Source organism: Hemiscyllium ocellatum, chromosome 4 (assembly GCF_020745735.1).
Source record: "Hemiscyllium ocellatum isolate sHemOce1 chromosome 4, sHemOce1.pat.X.cur, whole genome shotgun sequence".
Lineage (NCBI taxonomy): Eukaryota > Metazoa > Chordata > Chondrichthyes > Orectolobiformes > Hemiscylliidae > Hemiscyllium > Hemiscyllium ocellatum.
Genome location: NC_083404.1, coordinates 76,725,797 through 76,747,195, shown reverse-complemented (window position 1 = coordinate 76,747,195; position 21,399 = coordinate 76,725,797). Strand labels below are relative to the sequence as shown.

Below are 21,399 nucleotides of genomic sequence, written 5' to 3'. Positions count from 1 at the left end.
ATAGCTTTCCCAGTCAATATCTGGGAAGTTAAAGTCCCCCAAAACAACCACCCTTTTACTTTCACTCTTCTCCTGAATCATCCTCGCAATGCTTTCTTCTATGTCTCTAGGACTATTAGGAGGCCTGTAGAAAACTCCTAACAGGGTGACCTCACCTTTCCTATTTCTAACCTCAGCCCAAACTACCTCAGATGGCGAGTCTTCATCCTTCGCCCTTTCTACTGCTGTAATATTATCTTTGACAAGCAATGCCACACCTCCCCCTCTTTTACCCCCACCTCTGACCATACTAAAACATTTAAACCTTGGAACCTGCAACAGCCATTCCTGTCCCTGTTCTACCCATGTCTCCATAATAGCCACAACATCGAACTCCCAAGTACCAACCCACACTGCAAGTTCACCTACCTTATTTCGTATACTTCTCGCATTGAAGTATACACACTTCAAGCCCCCTTCCTGTTTACAGGCACCCTCCTTCGAGATTGATGCCATGTTCCTAACCTCCCTACATTCCAGGTTCTGCACCCTAAAGCTACAGTCCACGTTCCCATGCCCCTGCAGAATTAGTTTAAACCCCCCAAAAGAGCACTAGCAAACCTCCCCCCAAGGATACTGGTGCCCCTCAGGTTCAGGTGTAGACCATCCTGTTTATAGAGGTCCCACCTTCCCCAGAAAGAACCTCAGTTATCCAGAAACTGGAATCCCTCCCGCCTGCACCATCCCTGTAGCCACGCATTTAATTGCTCTCTCTCCCTATTCCTCGACTCTATCACGTGGCACGGGTAACAAACTAGAGACAACAACTCTGTTTGTTCTAACTCTGAGCTTCCAACCTAGCTCCTTGAAAGCCTGCCTAACATCCTCATCCCTCTTCCTACCTATGTCGTTGGTGCCAATGTGGACCACAACTTCGGGCTGCTCCCCCTCCCCCTTAAGGACCCAGAAAACACGATCAGAAATGTCACGTATCCTTGCACCTGGGAGGCAACATACCAAACGTGAGTCTCTCTCGCCCACACAAAACCACCTATCTGTGCCCTGAACTATCGAGTCTCCAATAACTATTGCTCTGCTCTTCTCCACCCTTCCCTTCTGAGCAATGGGGACAGGCTCTGTGCCAGAGGCCTGAACCCCATTGCTTACCCCTGGTAAGTCGTTCCCCCCCCACAAGTATCCAAAATGGTATACTTGTTCTTGAGGGGAACGGCCGCAGAGGGTCTCTGCACTGGCTGCTTCCTCTCAGTCCCCCTCACTGTCACCCATCTGTCTGCAATCTTTGGAGTTACTACTTCCCTAAAGCTCCGATCTATGACCCCCTCTGCCTCCCGAATGATTCTAAGTTCATCCAACTCCAGCTCCAGTTCCCTAACACGGTCTTGGAGGAGCTGGAGATGGGTGCACTTCCTGCAAGTGTAATCAGGAGGGACGACCATGGCATCCCTCACCTCAAACATGTTGCAAGAGGAACATTGCACTGCTTTCACTGCCATCCCTCTAAAAGTAACCTTAAAAAAAAAACTAGGTCTAAACACGAGAATAAGCAAAATGCAGCACTTACCTTCTTACCACAACGTGTCTTATTATTAGGTGAAAGGAGGAGGGTGGATGGGAGGCTCTACCTCTGTAGTGCCTCGGGTTCCTCTCCTGCGTGCTTTTATAGGAAAACAACTTACCCAGGTAAGCTTGCGCTACACCAGCTTCCGGGTCCACTCCGCGCTTTTTTTAAACACAAAATTCAAATTTAAACCATTAAACAAATGTCACGAGCCTTCAAGCAGCCACTGTCAAACAGCCCTTACCTGCTCTGCTGAGAGAGTGATTCAGGCCGGCAAGCCATTGTACTTGCTGCCGGGATGTGGACTAAAGACAGCAGAAGAGTTCCACTAGACTTGAACTGAGTGTGAGAACTCATAGACCACTTTCCAGGCAAGTGCACACCCTGGAAGGCCCACCTACATTTGGTTGTAATAGTTAAATTAATTAACGACAACCATAGAGTCATAGAGATGTACAGCACAGAAACAGACCCTTCGGTCCAACCCGTCCATGCTGACCAGATATCCTGACCTAATGTAGTCCCATTTGCCAACACTTGGCCCATTTCCCTCTAAATCCTTCTTATTCATTTATCCATCCAAATGCCTTTTAAATATTGCAATTGTACCAACTGCCACCACTTCCTCTGGCAACTCATTCCATACATAATCAAAACCAAGAGCTGAAAATGAGTTGCTGGAAAACGTCGAATCTCCTGTTCCTTGGATGCTGCCTGACCTGCTGCGCTTTTCCAGCAACACATTTTCAGCTCTGATCTCCAGCATCTGCAGACCTCACTTTCTCCTCATAATCAGAACCAATCAAAATAAACACCTAGTTAAATGGTCACCCAGTTCTAATGGAGGTTGGTATTAGCACAGCTGTATCAGTGATTGTGGAACCAGTCTTGAACTATACCGGAGAACCTTTACAAATTAAGGGTACACCTTCGGTCCCAATCTCTTACCAGATGCAGCTGCTTCAGTTACCACTGACTGTAGTAAATGACTCGGGCCTAAGCCTGATGGCAAGAAATTTGTTGAGAAACATTTAGCTTGATTGGCTGAACATATTTCAATTAGAAAATGGCTACCTGAGTGAAGCCCTTATTAAATACTCAAAGGTTTTTCAGACTGCTTCTCACAGCTGGATAAATACCCAACCATCTGCAAATAATGGACTTAAAAGCAAAATTGGTGGGGAGCTGTCCTTCAATAAGCCGGGTATGAGCCATGCATATCTGCGATTGTGGTTAGATGAGGATTCCCAGAAGTATGCTCTAATTACCCACAATGGTTTGTACCAATGTATGAGACTGTCATTTTGGGTATCATCAAGCTGTGCCATTTTTCAGTTGACAATGGAAAACATTTAACAAGGTCTACCCCAGGTTCCCATTGATCTGGATGACGTGTTAACAACAGGGAAGACAAATAAAGAGCGCTTACAGAACATGGACTTGGTCCTTACACATTTCTTAAAGGTGGGTGTACACCGTGAATGAAAAAAATATGTTCCATTTACACCAAGTGATGCACTTGGGATTTGGAGTTGACAAGACTGGGTCACACACATTGGAAGAAAAAGTGAAAGTCATCAAAGGTGCCCCGGCTCCCACGTTTATACCAAAGGTTAGGTCTTTCCTTAAGTTGGTGAATTGTTAGAGAAAGTTCATACGTAACCTGGCCTCCATCCTGGCACCTTTACATCTGCTATTGAAAAAGGGTAGCCTTGAAAATAGACTCGTAACCAAGATGTAGAATTTAGCGAAGTGAAGAAGCAGCTAACAATGTTTACGGTGTTTGCACACTATGATCTTAAGTGAGATCTGGTCCTGACATGCGATGCCTCCCCATAAGGTATCGGGGTAGTGTTGGCTCATAGCTAATAAAGAAAAAGGAATGCCCAATAGTGTGTGCTTACTGGACTTTGGTTGATGCAGAGTACAAATAAATGCAGATATAGAAGGATGTTTGACGATCATCTTTGGTGTGAGTAAGCTTCACTAATATCTTTACAAATGTAAATTTGTAATGGTAACAGACCACAACCCTTGCTAGAGCTACTCAAAAAGGAAAAGGTCATGCTGCCCATAGCTTCAGGTTGAAATCAGTACTGGGCTCTCTTTCTAAGTGCATACAGTAACAAGTTTGAACACCATCCCGGAGCCCAAGTGGAAAAAGTGGATGCCTTCCACTTCCAGATACGTCACTGGTGTGCCACCACTGGAAGAGTCCATAATGGTTTTAAACTTTCTGGACACTCTGTAGTCACTGCTGACAATATCAGACTGTGGACGCAAACAGATCCAGTCCTGGAAAACTAAAACAACTGGTGATGATGGAGGAAACAAAAGGACCATCACAACTAGAATTGGAACCTTTCTGGATCTGGTGAGACCAAAAGACTGGTCACAACAGAAGACTGCATTTTATTATGGGGAGCAAGAGTGATTGTCCCAAGCAAAGGTTGCTGACAGATACTGGCTAAATTCCACCAGTGTCAGCCAGGGGTGTCCAACGTGAAGATGTTGATGATTAAAAATTATGTCTGGTAGGCAGGATTGAATACAGACATAGCCACACTGGTGGGGCAGTGTCTAGAGTGCCAACAAAAACAAAACTTACCACTACCAACTCCCCCACATTCTTGGGAATTGATTAGTAAACTCTCAACTTGGTTACATGTCAGCCATGTCAGCCCTTTCTTCGGCTCAATGTTCTTAGTCATTGTGAATGACCATTCAAAGCCATTGAACACATTAAAAAAATTCATTAACCAAACATGGGGACAATGATAGAAAAGCTGCAAGTATCTTCTGCAATACATGGACTGCCAGAAGTGATGGTCACAGATAAAGGGTCATCATTCACCAGCAGAGAATTTGTCTATCTCCTAAAGTCGAATGGCAGTTCCACACTATCCATCATCCAAAGGTCTGGCAGAAAAAGCAATCCAATCTTTCATGATAGACTTAAAGACACAGCCTAAACCTAAAGACACCTCTAAGTGAGAGGGACAATTGACTTCAGTGGACATAAGTTTCCAAAACCATGGAACTGTAGAGAAATGATATGGATGACATAAGGTCAGGTCCCGTGATGTACAAATTTCAGGTAGGGGAGGCTGTCCTGAACAAGCACGTGGACCACATGAAAGCTGCAAGCTCACAAACAGGGCAGGAGGAAAACATACCCAGCCACTCAGAACAGCTGGTAAGGCTTTTGAAACCGATCAGTTTTCCCCTGTCTATTGTCAAAGAAACCTTGGAGTCTAAGATGGACACTACAGATGTCAAAGCCTAAAGAAGATTTTTTTTATAGCTGTTCTGGGTGCAGGAGGCTGGCTACATTTTAGAATACAGCACCTATATCAGACACTAAGTCATAGGAACCGGATCCGGTGTGAAAACTCTCCAGAAGAGGCTATAAGAAAAGCAACAGGCCTATGTTCCCATGCCTGGTGGATGAGAGATGCAGTGATTGTAAAGATGTAAGCCAAGTTGACCTCTTAGAATATAAGTTCTCTGACTGGGGCTGTTAACCTGGCCCAATCAGAGAGCCCTGGCTGACAAAAATGAACAGGAGAGTCAGATGCCAGCCATGTGTAAATAAAGTATGATTGGTGACATAATACCAGCCTCTGTGGAGCTATTTCATCCATTGTCTTGGAAAAGTAGTCAACATAATCAAAGTTACCTCCCACCCTGGTTATACTCTCTTCCATCTTCTTCCATCATGCAGAAGATACAAAAGTTTGAAAACACATTTCACCAGATTCAAGAACAGCTTTGTCTGGATGGCACAAAAAACAATACTTTTCACTGTGCATCAAAACAGTAATAAATCAAATCAAGTTTGTTCCACTTAAGATTGTTAGAACCACTTCAATGATATAATGATTTGTCGGAAGAATATATAAGTATTAAAAAAAGTGTGGGATGGATTTAATGCTATTTGCACTAAGTGTGGGGGAACGTTACCTTCAGTGATGACAAAACACCAGTATCTACCAACAGAGAACCCAGAAAATCAAGTCCTGATTGAATATTTGTGTACTGTCAGATTGGCTTCTCAGCCTATCAGGTGCTTTACTACTGAGTTCGCATCACCACCTGAAGCTGTTGGCCAATCAGAGGCTAGTATCCACTAAGAGCTGGCATCACTGGGGACCCAGGCAGTGGATCATGAAGCGCTACACTTGAATAAAGATGCTTTCTCATTTGATTTGAGTTGATTTGATTTATTGTAGTCACCTGGAACTAATAATGAAAACCTTTGTTTGCAAGCAGTACATAGTAAGCAAGGACATACAGATCATAGGGTGCTTAGACAGAGTGAGGCATACACGCTAGACTGTACAGAAGGTGTGTGAAGCAAGATCAACATTATAAAGAATATGATTAGTGACTTTTACGGACTTAGAATTTAGGTTTAAAAGTATGGAACAGTTATAAGAAATTTTAGAATAAGATCTGCTGTAGGGAGCTCGCAAGGAGTCGCTCAGTATCAGTGCCATCTGCTCCCAGATGTCATTTTATTTTGGTGGGGTTTACAGAGTGGACATTTCCAAAGGGACAAAATAAATTGCCTAATGTTTGTTTTAAATAGGTGACTCCTCATATTTATGCAATGAACTCTAGTTCTTGATTCTCCCACAAAAGGAAGTGTTTGTTTCCCCACCTACCCTGTCAAGATCCCCACAGGATCTAATACATTACTACCAAATCACCTCTTATTCTTGGAAACTTCAGCAGATACAAGTTTAGTCTGTCTGGCTTCCAAATAGATAACCCCCTATTCCATATATCAGTCTTGCAAGATTTCTCTGAACTGCGTGCAATGCATTTACATACTTCATTAAAAAGGTGGTCAATCCTGCACACCTGACTCCAAATACATTCCCAGCAGCATCCCTTTTTTCATAAATCATAACATTCTATTGATTTTCTTAATGATTTGCTATACCTGGACACTAACCTTCTGCAATCCATGGATGAGGATTTTTACATTCTCTTGCGTGCTAGAGGTCTGCAATTCTCACTATTTAGGTACCTTGCTTATTCTTTATTTTTCCAGCAAAAATGGATAAGTTCACATTTTCCCACATTGTACTGAGTTTGAAAGATTTTTGCCTTATTCATTTTCAACATATTTTTATAATTTCCTTATTTTACTTTTAAATCTACTTTCCTGCTTATCTTTATGTAATTGTTTCTGTCCCAATATCTAAGTAATTGAGATCAAATTTAAATGATTGAGATTCCAGCACCAATCCTTGTAGAACATTATTTGCTACATCTTGCCAATATGAAAAAGGCCCATTTATGCCAATTACTGCTTCCTGTTAGCAAGCCATCTTCCACCCATGCCACAATGATACTCCCTATACCATGAACTTTTTATTGTCTTTTAATCTGACACCTAATAGGGACAAGAAAATTAGGCAAGTAAACACGTGGCTAAGGGATTGGTGTGGGAAAGAGGGATTCCACTTCATGGGGCATTGGCATCAGTTTTGGAACAGGGGGGATCTGTACCGTTGGGACGGTCTCCACCTGAACCGATCAGGTACCAATGTTCTAGTGAAGAGGATAAATAGGGTGGTCAGTAGGACTTTAAACTTCTGAGTTGGGGGGAAGGGAAAGTGAAAGCGACAGGGAGTATGGCGTTAAATGGAAAGATAAGCAGCAGGATAGCATGTGTCCAGGCGGATTTAAAATTGAGGCAGACTGAGAATGCAGAAAAAAGCAAGGATAATTTAGGACATCATATGACTTCCAACATCTCTAATGATAAGGAAGTTAGCATTAAGGCACTTTACCTGAATGCTCATAGTATTCATAACAAAGCCAATGAACTAATGGCACAGATAACAGTGAATGATTATGATGTGGTAGGCATCACAGAGACTTGGTTACAGGGGGGTCAGGACTGGCAGTTAAACCTCCATGGTTTTTCAACTTATCGAAAAGACAGAGAGGTGGGCAGAGGGGGTGGGGTTGCCTTGTTAGTTAAGAACAAAATTAAATCAATGGTATTGAATGACATATCGTCGGATGATGTGGAGTCTGTATGGGTGGAATTGAGGAACCACAAGGGCAAAAAAACCATAATTGGAGTTGTGTATAGACCTCCTAACAGTAGTCAGGACCAAGGACGCAACATGTACCGGGAAATAGAGAAGGCATGTCAGAAAGGCAAAGTCACATTGATCATGGGAGACTTCAATATGCAGATGGACTGGGTAAATAATGTTGCTAGTGGATCCAAAGAAAGGGAATTCATGGAATGCTTACAGGATGGCTTTTTGGAACAGCTTGTCATGGAGCCCACAAGGGAGCAGGCTATTCTGGACCTAGTGCTTTGCAATGAACCAGACTCTATAAAAGATCTTAAAGTAAGGGAACCCTTAGGAAGTAGCAATCATAATATGGTAGAGTTCAGTCTGGAGTTTGAAAGAGAGAAGGCAAAATCGGCTGTAATGGTGTTACAGTTAAATAAAGGTAATTATGAGGGCATGAGAGAGGAACTGACAAAAATAGACTGGAAGCAGAGGTTAACCGGGAAGACAGTAGAGCAAAAATGGCAGGAGTTTGTTGGTATAATTGAGGACACTGTACAGAGGTTCATCCCCAAGAAAAGAAAGATTATCCGGGGAGGGATTAGACAGCCATGGCTGACAAAGGAAGTCAGGAAATGTATTAAAGAAAAAGAGAGATCCTATAAAGTGGCCAAGAACAGTGGGAAATCAGAAGATTGGGAAGGCTACAAAAACAGAGGATAACAAAGAGTGTAATAAGAAATGAGAAGATCAAATATGAAGGTAGGCTAGCCAGTAATATTAGAAATGATAGTAAAAGTTTCTTTCAGTACATAAGAAACAAACGACAGGCAAAAGTAGACATTGGGCCACTTCAAACTGATGCAGGAAGCCTAGTGATGGGAGATAAGGAAATAGCAGGAGAACTTAACAAGTACTTTGTGTCAGTTTTCACAGTAGAAGACATGAGTAATATCCCAAAAATTAAAGGGAGTCACAGGGCTGAGTTGAGTATGGTTGCCGTTATGAAAGATAGTGCTAGAAAAGTTAAAATGTCTTAAAATTGATAAATCTCCTGGCCCCTGGGATACACCCTAGAGTTCTGAGAGAGGTGGCTGAGGAAATAGCAGAGGCATTGGTTGAGATCTTTCAAGAGTCACTGGAGTCAGGAAAGGTCCCGGACGATTGGAAGATGGCTGTTGTAACCCCCTTGTTCAAGAAAGGATCAAGACAAAAGATGGAAAATTATAGGCCAATCAGCTTAACCTCGGTTGTTGGTAAAATTCTAGAATCCATCATTAAGGATGAGGTTTCTAAATTCTTGGAAGAGCAGAGTCTGATTAGAACAAGTCAACATGGTTTTAGTAAGGGGAGGTCATGCCTGACAAACCTGTTGGAATTCTTTGAAGAGGTGACAAGTAGGTTAGACCAGGGAAACCCAGTGGATGTGGTCTATCTAGACTTTCAAATGGCCTTTGATAAGGTGCCACACGGGAGGCTGCTGAGCAAGGTGAGGGCCCATGGTGTTCGAGGTGAGCTGCTGGGATGGATTGAGGATTGGCTGTCTAACAGAAGGCAGAGAGTTGGGATAAAAGGTTCTTTTTCAGAATGGCAGCCAGTGACGAGCGGTGTCCCACAGGGTTCAGTGTTGGGGCCACAGCTATTCACATTATATATTAATGATTTGGATGAGGGGACTGGGGGCATTCTAGCGAAGTTTGCCGATAATACGAAGTTAGGTGGACAGGCAGGTAGTACTGAGGAAGTGGGGAGGCTACAGAAGGATCTAGACAGGTTGGGAGAGTGGTCCAGGAAATGGCTGATGGAATTTAACGTGAGCAAGTGCGAGGTCTTGCACTTTGGCAAAAAGAATAAAAGCATAGACTACTTTCTAAATGGTGAGAAAGTTAGTAAAGCCAAAGTACAAAGGGATCTGAGAGTGCTAGTTGAGGATTCTCTAAAGGTAAACATGCAGGTTGAGTCCGTGATTAAGAAAGCGAATGCAATGTTGTCTCTTGTCTCAAGAGGGTTGGAATATAAAAGCAGAGATGTGCTACTGAGACTTTATAAAGCTCTGGTTAGGCCCCATTTGGAGTACTGTGTCCAGTTTTGGTCCCTACACCTCAGGAAGGACATACTGGCACTGGAACGTGTCCAGCGGAGATTCACACGGATGATCCCTGGAATGGCAGGTCTAACATATGAGGAACGGCTGAGGATCCTGGGATTGTATTCGTTGGAGTTTAGAAGATTGAGGGGAGACTTAATAGAGACGTACAAGATAATACATAGCTTGGAAAGGGTGGACGCTAGGAAATCGTTTCCGTTAAGCGAGGAGACTAGGACCCGTGGACACAGCCTTAGAATTAGATGGGGTCAATTCAGAACAGAAATGCGGAGACATTTCTTCAGCCAGAGAGTGGTGGGCCTGTGGAATTCATTGCCGCAGAGTGCAGTGGAGGCCGGAACGCTAAATGTCTTCAAGGCAGAGATTGATAAATTCTTGACGTCACAAAGAATTTAGGGCTACGGGGAGAACGCTGGCAAGTGGAGTTGAAATGCCCATCAGCCATGATTGAATGGTGGAGTGGACTCGATGGGCCGAATGGCCTTACTTCCACTCCTATGTCTTATGGTCTTATGGTCTAATCAAATTCTTTCTGGAGCAGTACAATATATTCACCAATTCCCTTTTATCCATTTCATGTGTTACCTCCTCAAATGCATCCTATAGATTGCTGACAGTTTCACAAAATCATTTTGAGGAACTTGAACTTATCCAAGTACCTTGTTATAATAAGGGAAAGAGAGAGAGAGAGAGAGAGAGAGGGGAGTTGAACATGTGGCTACAGGGATGGTGCAGGAGGGAGGGTTTGGGATACCTGGATAATTAGGGCTAATTCTGGGGTAGGTGGAACCTTTACAAACAGGATGCTCTTCACCTGAACCAGAGGATACCAATATCCTGTGGAGAAGGGAATTTGCTAATGATATTCAGGAGGGATTAAAGTAATCCAGTAAGGGAATGGAAACCTAAATTATAGTTCTAGTGTTCAGGAGATTGAGAGTACGGAGGTCAGAAATATGGTTTCAAGGCTGCAAGAATTCACCGGCAAACAGGAAGGTGGTTTGAAGTGTGTCTATTTCAATGCCAGAAGCATCTGGAATAAGGTAGGTGAACTTGCAGCATGGATTGATACCTGGGAGTTTGATGTTGTGGCCATTTCGGAGACATGGATAGAGCACGGACAGGAATAGTTGTTGCAAGTTCTGGGATTTAGATGTTTCAGTAAGAATAGAGAAGATGGTAAAAGAGGGGGAGGTGTGGCATTGTTAGTCAAGGATAGAATTATTTTAGCAGCAAGGATGTTTGAGGACTCGTCTACTTAGATAGTATGCACTGAGGTGAGAAACAGGAAAGGAAAGGTCACCCTGTTGGGAATTTTCTATAGGCCTCAAAATAGTTTCAGAGATATAGAGGAAAGGATAACAATGATAATTCTGGATAGGAGTGAGAGTAGCAGGTTAGTCATTATGAGGGATTTAAACTTTCCACATATTGCCTCGAAATACTATAGTTTGAGTACTTTAGATGGGTCAGTTTTTGTCCAATCTGTGCAGGAGGATTTCCTGTCACAGTATGTAGACAAGCCAACAAGGGGAGAGGCCACATTGGATTTGGTACTGGGTAATGAATCTGGCCAAGTGTTAGATTTGGAGGTAGGTGAGCACTTTGGTGATAGTGTCCACAATTTGGTTATGTTTACTTTATTGATTGAAATGGATAGGTATATACCACAGGGCAAGAGTTATAGCTGGGGGAAAGGCAATTATGATGCAATTAGGCAAGAGTTAGGATGCATAGGATGGGGAAGGAAACTGCAGGGGATGGGCACAATTGAAATGTGGACTTATTCAAGGAACAGCTACTGTGTGAGTTTGACAAGTATGTACCTGTCAGGCAGGGAGAACGTGGTCGAGTGAGGGAGCTGTGGTTTGCTGAGGTGGTGTGTGCACAAGTTTTGCAATTCCTGCAGTGGCAGGGGAAGGTGGGTTGTTGGTGGGGGGGGGCATGGACCTGACCAGGTAGTCATGGAGGGAACGGTCTTTGGGGAAAGCAGAAAGGGGTGGGGAGTGAAATATATTCCCTGGTGGTGGGGTCCGTTTGGAGGTGACAGAAACGTCGGCGGATGATGCGTTTTATGCAAAGGTTGTAAGGTGAGGACCAGGATTCTGTCCTTGTTATGGTTGGAGGGGTGGGGTTTAAGGGCGGAGGTGCGGGATGTGGATGAGATGCATTAGAGGGCATCTTCAACCACATGGGAAGGAAACTTGCGGTCTTTAAAGAAGGAGGCCATCTGGTGTGTTCTGTGGTGGTAAGTGCCATGTCATTAAGGGAAAGAGGCAACAGAACACAAAGGTGATGTGGAGGATCATGATGACGACGACATTTGTTTTCTGCTAGGTAAAGGGATGAAGGGACAAAAAAAGGGTGAAAATGTACACAGCTATGATTTATTCAAAATCAAAATATTACTGATGCTGAAAATTTGAAATAAAAACAGAAATGGTTGAAAAACCTGTTAAACTCAGCAAGACTTGACAGTTTCTGAGGTGACAGAAACAGCATTAGCACCTTGAATCCAATGTACTCTTCTTTGGAGTTGAAGAGAGGTCAGAGCTGGGCTACCTCCATTCGGTTCCAATGTAGTGCCATTTTAATTTCAAAATCTTTCTCTCAACCATGATGCAATTGAATAATACAGCAGCTTTGATGGACTAAATTGCCTACGCCTGCTCCTATGATGTTGAGGAGATAAAATCCTTATACCTTGTTAATTGATAATGAAAATAATGATGATGAAGAGAAGGATGAGGATGAACATTTAATTTCTTGTTCCTCTGTTGTTCCTGTCCTGCATTAATTTAACAATCCTTATTTCTTTCTTCAATTAACTTGAGAGGAATTAAATAACAGGAATAAGGAAATATCAATTAACTCACTGGGTTGGAAGGAGATTGTAAAACAAGATGTGGATTTGAAAGGGGCCATTTCTCAGCAAAGGTTATAAAAGTAGTTTCCCTAAGCTGAGAACGCAGCAGGTTCAAATCTCTGAAACATCCCTGAAGAGATGTATTGTTCATATGCATCTAGATCTGCTCAGTCACCCAAGTAGGGTATTGACTCATGTCAACTCATCTCCTATGCATCCACGTTAGGGAAATGTTTTCCTTATGCCAGACAACTGTATTCTCCAAACCGGCCCTCCAAATCCCTCACTGCGGCAGTATCCAAAGCAAGACTATACCTCATCTTTTTACAATTGTACAAGGTATTGCTGAGGCTGCACTTGAAGTACTATGTATGGTTTTGGTCCCCATATGTAAGAAAGGGTATGCTGGCATTAGAGACAGTTCAAAAGGGGTTTACTAGGTTAATTCCTGGGATGAAGGGGTTGACTTCTCAATGATGGTTAAACAGGGTAAGCGTTGACAAGATAGATGTTGAGATGATGCTTCCACCAGTGAAGGAATCTCAAACTAGGGGGACATAGTGACAGAATGAGGAGACATTTATTTAAAATGGAGACTTGATTACTTACAGTGTGGAAACAGGCCCTTCAGCCCAACAAGTCCACACCAACCCTCCAAAGAGCAACCCACCCATACCCAAGGCCAATTTAACTAATCTGCACATTTCTGGACTGTGGGAGGAAACCCACACAGACATGGGGAGAATGTGCTAACTCCACACAGACAGTTGCCTGAGGCAGGAATTGGACCCAGGTCTCTGGCAATGTGTGGCAGCAGTGCTAATCACTGTGCCACCATGCTGCCCATGCAAAGGAATTTCATCTCCCAGAGGTTAGTAAAGGTCTGGTAATCTTGATCCCAGAGAGTTGTGAAGGCTACATCACTGGAAGTGTAAAAGAAAAGATGGATTTTTGAAATATCTTTGAGTTGAGGCCTATGATAAGTTCACATGAAAGAAAAGGTTGACCTGGAACAGACAGGCTTGAAAGCTTCAATTGCTTACTTCTGTTTCCGTTCGTATATTCTTACTCTCATTATAAGTACAAACCTCTACACTTAGGAACAGGGTGATCCGTTCTTATAACTTCTTTTGTATATTGTTTTATGATACATTACACAAATTGGTCATCATCATTTAACCAATGTGTGGTTTGTTAGTGTCTCCCACTACCAATGATTGGATGAAATATCCTGAATATAATGTGGTACTGCTGTCAGAATACTTCTGATATATAATGAGTGTTCTTTACATTTTGAGCATCAATTACACCTGATAGTTTTCACCATCCTCTTTCATTGTATGCTGAAGACTGTTTTTCCTTAGCAACTGACCATTTCTACATTTTACACACTTAAATCCCAGGCAGTCATGAGATTACAAATCCAGGTCCAACTTTCCAACATATCCTCCCAAAGTGGAGCAAAAGTTTACAAAATATGTCTGTATATTTAATATTCTTTGGATTAAAGCTGTTTTCTATTTAAAATATGGAAGCATTGTACTTGAACAACTTTGGTTGTCTCTAGTACACAAAATGACAATTAGCTCAACACGTCAGTACTAAAAATGAACATATGATTCTCAATAGACTATCACCAGACAATTTTGACCATGGTTTGAGAATATAATTGAACGCACATAAATCTTGAAAGCAGATGAAGTAAATACAGATTAAGTCTCTGTCCAACTTTTGATCAGTAACCAAATAGTGTTATAATATCCAAAGCTAGTTATCAAAGTTATTACTAACATTGCAGTTGAATCCTCTGACATTTAATGTCAGAAGCTCAACTTTAATTCAGTGTAAGGAAGGAACAGCAGAATATCAGAGTCCCTGAAAAGTGACTTATTGGATATTTTTCCAATTTTAAAAACACTCACAAAGAAAATTCACTGAAAGATCACTGGGACCCACGAGAAGTACCCAACAAAATAAGTTCGGAATGGGAACTTGGGAGGAGGAACAGAAATGTTCATTTTCATGAGTGCAAGAAAAACATAGGAGATGAGAGGCCCATTGTAATCTTTTGAGACAAGAACAGGCTCTCTTTTTAGTAGTTGTAAAACATATAATTATTTCTGTGGGCTTCATGTGGCCTTGTTTTCAATGTTATCATTTTTGACTGGCAGGTTTGAGACTTTGTGGCATTTAGTCAATTCAGCTGATAAAATAGTATACATGCCTGATGACACTACTGAATCATGACTTTGCTACTTAAATTAGGATCCTGCCCACCAAAGTCAATGGTATTTCCATGCCTAATGTCAGGCTGGTTAACATGCTGGAGAATATCATAGAATTGCAGCACCATGGGTTTAACATTTCCAAATAGTTTAGATGGCAGTTGAAAACAGCAGTCAATATTATCTTTAAAAAGTTAAGTTGGAACAAATTAGTTATTTAGGAGCAGACTATAACACGCATTCTGTGACATCTGCAAATAATATTCTTTGCCTACAAATCATTAGTTGTTGATTAATATCCAAATGTATCAGGTTTTCGTTGACATTTAGTTGCTCTTTAGCCAAATACAATTTTTCATCAAATTAGTATTTCAATGTAAGTTCATAATGGTACTTTACAAAGCTTTAAAATAAAGAAGACAATCCATTCATAAGCTTTCGATAAATAAAGAGTTTAGTACTCACAAGCTGGTGTAGAGCAGTCCCTTGTGTTATAATAGAGGCGGAGAAACTGCTTCCTGCATTCGGATGAGAATGAGATTGGTCCTGCTTGATAATTAGGAAAAGGTTTATAAGACTAGCTCAGTCACAGGAAAATGTGTTATTTTAATGCATCCTGATTAATTTAGCTCAATATATTGACTATATTCCTACCTGCAAAATGCTTTATGAACTTTTCTTTTGCACTGGGGACTGTATGGATAACCTCTGTGAAAGAAAATTAAAAGATGACCACATTGCTAATCCTTATACTCTTATCTGGATGATAATTATAATATATTTTGTACAAGTATACACTGATGTAAAAACTGCATGACACATATTTTCATTATCTCAAATATCAAAAGTACAATTTTGAAAACAAAAGTAATTGTATTTTACACAGACCCTCTTACTTTGAGGCTGCTACCCCAGCCCTATTATTTAAAAAGACACCATTCAAATAAGGAGCCTAATTTACAAAATAGAAACTTTAAATACTGGAAATCTAAAGTGAAAGGTATTTTAAAAAATCTATTTATACTGACAGACGGTTTCACCAAAAATGTTAACTTGGCTTCTTATTAAAAGATAGTGGATTACCTGCATAGTTACAACATTTTCTATATTTTATTTTTCATTATTTGTCGTATCCTTAAATATTCACTGTATGCCTGAGACTTTCCTTCTAGCTATGGACATATGAATAAGGGTGCTGTTAATTTAATGAATATTTTATTTTGGTTACCCAATCTATCCCTAATGTTGGAGCAAGTTCATTGAGATGCATTCTCTATCTTACTGATGAAAACAAAGAAATTCTAATGAACTCTAGAGTACATGAAAACCATGGAGGGGAATTGCCTTCTCCAACCATACCTTTCCATGAACTCACACATCCAATGGAAAGACGTTAACAAATACATATGACATTTCACTAGGTTTTTGAGATCAGCAATATTCTATTGATCTTCATATCAGAAACAAATATATAAAAACAAATAATTTTTAACGAGGTGGGATTTGAATGCTGTTGTGTGCATTTCATTATATTGAAGAGGGGAAGGTGTTATTAGTTCATAAGATGCAAGGGAAAAAAAAGATCTTCAATCAAGCTGAAGCTTTTTAAGTACTCTGCAAAGTTATTCAACTTTGCTTTCTAGCAAAGGGATATTTGTAGCATCATTACATACATATAGGAAACAGTCAATAACTACCATTGTCATTTTCACAATTTCAGTCTGTCTGAAGTGACAATTGATGCAGTATCATTTCTATTCATTTGCATGTCTCCTGATCCAAAATACAATCATGACAGTTGCATAGAACATTTATAAGTATTTAGTTTGCCAATATTGATGCAAAGTTGCAAATTTTTAAAGGATAGATTTTGAAATCATCACAACCATCCAGATGTTGGCAACATCTGTAGAAGTCTTTAGTAAATAACTTCAGAAGCAAATGGAATAGAGATCAATGATTGCCTGCTGGACTTAAAATTTTGCATAGTCTTGGACCATTTTTGCTTGATTTTTGGTTTTTGTTTCTACAGGTCATAAAGAGGACAAAATCTTAGAAGCAAATTACTGCAGATGCTGAAATCTGTACTGAAAACAAAAACTGCTGGTGATCACAGCAGGTCAAGCAGTATCCATCGAGTGACAGCAAACTAACTTTTGAGTCTAGATGACTCTTCATCAGAGTCTTCATCAGTCAGCAAAACATTTGCTCGCTTTCGCTCTCTCTCCATGGATGCTGCCTGATTCATTGTGATCTTCATCTTTTGTTCTCAAAAAAGCCAACTTACTATTCTTAATTGAGTCAACAGAGGGCAGTATTGTTGCAAATTTCAAGCTATTGATAAATATGATCATCAGTTCAAGTATAGTGTATTTGGAAAAATTGGTTAAAGGAAGGAATATTGTTTTTTTTAAATCCAAAGATGTCCAGGTTAGATGGATTGGCCATGTTAAATTGAAGGATTACAGTGATAGGGCAGTGGGGCTTGGGTTTGGGTGGGATGCTCTTCGGATGATTAGTGTGGACTCAATGGACTGAATGGCCTGCGACTATGATCCTGTATAATGTAGAACTTCTCTTGTTGTGCAGCCCCAGCCTGGTTGTGTCAGAGCAGGCAAGTGGGACTATTTTAGTTTGGAATTGGGCGGCACGGTGGCACAATGGTTAGCACTGCTGTCTCACAGCGCCTGAGACCCAGGTTCAATTCCCGACTCAGGCGACTGACTGTGTGGAGTTTGCATGTTCTCCCCGTGTCTGCGTGGGTTTCCTCCGGGTGCTCCGGTTTCCTCCCACAGTCCAAAGACGTGCGGGTCAGGTGAATTGGCCATCCTAAATTGCCCATAGTGTTAGGTAAGGGATAAATGTAGGGGTATGGGTGGGTTGCGCTTCAGCGGGTTGGTGTGGACTTGTTGGGCCGAAGGGCCTGTTTCCACACTGTAAGTAATCTAATCTAATCTAATTATGTTTGGCATGGACCAGTTGAACTGAAGAGTCTGTTTTCATGCAGTATGACTCGATGGATCTATGTGGTGCTCATATCCAATTCAATATCTTCAATTCAAAATATTTTATGTGGGCACAAGTAGAGAGGGAATAACTAGGTTTTCAACAGGCAACTTTATCTTCATCTGCCTCCTCTTTGTATCCAGAATAAAAGGCAACAGAACAAAAGTGCCCAGTATTGCTGTTTCACTATGAGAAAAGAGGACAATTTTGTGCATTACAGACCCCACCAACCATCCCTTGCAGCCTCCACCCAAGTCCAAGAATTTCATATTTACACTTGTTGAGACCAAATTATTTAACACATACCATCCAATTTTCTTAAATATGCATTGTTTCCATTAAAATAATAGATCAAATATAACAATACAATATCATTTCTTTTGTTGCAACTAAGCTTGATGTTAGTTTGCACAATTAATCTGTGAGTTCAAATTACAGTGCCAGCATTCAACAAGATCTCTACTTTGTGGCATTTGTGATTTCTACATTGTCCACTACAGGAAAGTCCTATTCTTAAGTTAGTAAAACTGATTGGAAAATTTGTTTGCTCAGGGACAAGCAGAATTCCCACATTTCTGAATCAGGGCTGCAAAATGGGGTAAAATCTAGTTCTGCCACTATTCCACATTTTTATTATTTTTCATGAATTCAGCAAAACATGCTAAAATGCCTCTGACGGATATACTGGAGTCCCTTTGGGGTGTTTTGCCACAAAGAATAATTGAAAACAGGACATTTGTGAAGTTTCAGTAACTGTGAATTTGAAAATTAAATTTAACCCAAGTTCCCATTTAACATATGATTTTGAAGCAATAATAACAAATCCAAGCTCAAAATGTGACACTTGTTGTTGCTTTGCTTTACTATAAGCTTGAATTTATTGCTACTGTATGTTGTTAGTAATTTTATTTTCCAGATTATACTGTATGAATGATAAACTGTACCAACTGGTAAATGCCCAATCACAACATGTCCATTTGAAACAGGGCAATTCCTACTTTGTAACTGTTCAGAATTTACATTGTCTGACTCTCAAATCATCTCCTGTCATGATCACAAGCAGACCACTGAGGTGCACCCAGATGAAATAATTTGTCCTGTAGACATGGAGCACATGACCCTGCCGTGGGTCTACACTGTTTCACATGCTAAACAAGGACAGCTTTCATTGCATTTGTTTTGTTTTGACAAAGGAGCGCGCATACTTTTACAATACATTTGACCTGTTTTAAGATGCACAAAAACATGGACATCAAAACTAACAAAAAAAGGGCTGTTTTGTCGAGTCGGTTGTTTATAAGTTACTACTTCTAGCGAAATGTATTAATATGTATTGGCACTGATGTATGAATTGTACAGACGAAAAACATCATCTGATTTCAGATCAGTCACGACCTGACGGATAGAACCTTAAGGCATGAGTTGTGATCCTACAGTACAACTACAATTATTTATTTCAGATTGCAGCAACAATAACTGACTCATCCTGTCGTGTTTTAATACCATTCCTAATGCGCAGTGTGCCTGCCGTTAAATATTTGACCCTATTATAAATGGAATGGTCCAAACACCTCCACGTACTCAAACATGATAACCCGGGATTAAAGTCTTAGTGTAGAGAGGAGAACACCGTGTCTAACAGACATAGGAGCACTCACCTACACTTTCAGCTCTTACCTATTGGTTTGTCCAACCTCGGGACAAGAGCGGTTTTTTCTTTCGTGAAGTGCTTGTAGTCTTGGTCCAAGGCATATAAAGTGCTGTATCGTTTGGCTGTTTGTCTGTCCCCGTGATTGCTGTCTTTCACGCCTTGTAAAATGAGAGCTAGAGGTGATTGTCTCGATTTCTGCCTCGGTTCTGCTCTGGTTTCACAGTGTCCCACAGTGACCAACAAAAGCAGGATGCCCAGCGAGGTGTGCCATTTCCTTTGGCCCATCTCTAGATAAAAGAGAGGACGAGAGAAGATTAACATCTGTTTTAGAAGCTTTTTGGAATGAAAGGACAATCAGGAATTCTCTCCTAATCCTGTCAGACAGCCTGCTGACCGAGACAGTGTTCAGTTTTGCCCAGGGATGGATTAAGTCAGAGCGGGAGTACCAGAGCACAAAGTGTGCGCTTTTTTTTACATAAGACTGCTTAAACCAAATCTAACCCTTCTCATCACGGGATGAGGTGGTGTCACAAGGACAACTCAATCTCCACATTCCTGAGTTTTTATCCGGTTCTACATCATGCGAGCTGTTGCTCTAACCCTCCCCGTAACACTTGTTTCGTTCCGGATTTAATATCTGGCGAGCTCACATTTATAGACACGGATTAAGAAAGGTACTGCCAAAGCAGCACATTGAAATCCAGGCTTTAGTTCAGATCAACTTTGCACGCATCATTGGACCGATCTATTTAACTAACTGGAGGAGGTTGCTCGGGGCTAGAAGCGCATGCAAAAGCCACGCGAAATTTATACGGGAAATCAGAGTGTAACTTTCAATATTTACGCGTTGACTAAGGTGAGTGTGCACCCCCATGTTTGACTGTTCTTATGCCAATAGAACATTTCTTTCCAAAATCATTCGTTACATGAGCCGGCGCAAAGTATGATAAACATTTAAATTGAAAGTCAAAGTTTTTCAAATCCATGTTTTTTTTAAAAAAAAGTCAGCTAGCCGAGCATTTCAACCTTTCTTGCTATAACATACATATCGCAAGCTCACCTGAAGATCAAAGAAACTGTCTTGGGCTTTAGTCAACTTTCTTCCGAAGAAGAATAAAATGACCCCAAAAGGTGTCCCAGAATTTTCAAATAGCTCGTTTGCGCTAAGTGGATCAAACTGAAATGCACAATGTTCTGCATTCATCCATCCACAGACCAGGCTTATATACACGAAGCAAGTGTTAGTTCAATATGATACTATCGACCTTAGGTGGGTGGCAGACAATGAAAACATCTCCTGGTAATCTCCCTTCAGAAGTTCCCGCTGGCGCACATCCTTTTTCTCCCGGTAGGCTGGCATTGAGGGTCATCAATTAGGATCGATCTGAAGTTTTCTGCAAATTGAGATTTCCCCAAGAGCAGGAAATGCCTGTCGAGTTACTTGCAAATCTGATCAAGCGCGGCTGTGCCGTGTTGTGTAAGGATTATGTTCACAATTTTGGGATTCCCTGAAAGCTGCTGACGTCAAAGCTGTCTGGTGGAGCCTGCAATGCTTTCAGCAATTTTAAACATGAGACCAATCTGCAAATAACAAAAGAAGGGTTCACTAAATAAGTCATGGAATTATGAACTAGGTCTGTACTTGATTTAAAACGGTCTGGGGAATCCTTGTTAAAATACAATTAACTTCAAGTTTACAACTTTATTAGAAGAAATTCCTCCATTAATGTCAGTCTCCCAACAGTGTGTGCTAGTGCAAATAAAAACATTCAGCCCAATGAATGATATCAGTGAGCTTCTGAGATTCTTCATCTTCTGCAAATTTGTCTTGCAAGCATTTATAAATGTTACTGGTGGAAATTAGTTTGTTAATGGTTTGAAAAAAAAACCAATAGCGAGTCACTGCTCCTCAACTGCACAGTTTTCAGTTCCACTGAATAAC

At 41.1% G+C, this 21,399-nt stretch overlaps 1 protein-coding gene across 2 annotated transcripts in view; it reads right to left on the bottom strand.

The window, feature by feature from the left end:
* alkal1 (ALK and LTK ligand 1) overlaps positions 1-20,886 on the bottom strand; it is a 55,932-nt gene extending 35,046 nt beyond the window's left edge. The window contains exons 1-4 of one of the 2 annotated variants that reach the window (XM_060824343.1): positions 20,518-20,886; positions 19,484-19,744; positions 15,455-15,508; positions 15,266-15,349 (exon numbers count right to left, since the gene is read on the bottom strand). In XM_060824343.1, coding sequence (XP_060680326.1) covers positions 15,266-15,349; positions 15,455-15,508; positions 19,484-19,742 — 397 coding nt within the window. In that variant the 5' untranslated portion in view covers positions 19,743-19,744; positions 20,518-20,886. The remainder of the gene's footprint in view (positions 1-15,265; positions 15,350-15,454; positions 15,509-19,483; positions 19,745-20,517) is intronic. The other variant, XM_060824344.1, reaches the window with a different exon arrangement.
* Positions 20,887-21,399: the final 513 nt, after the last annotated feature.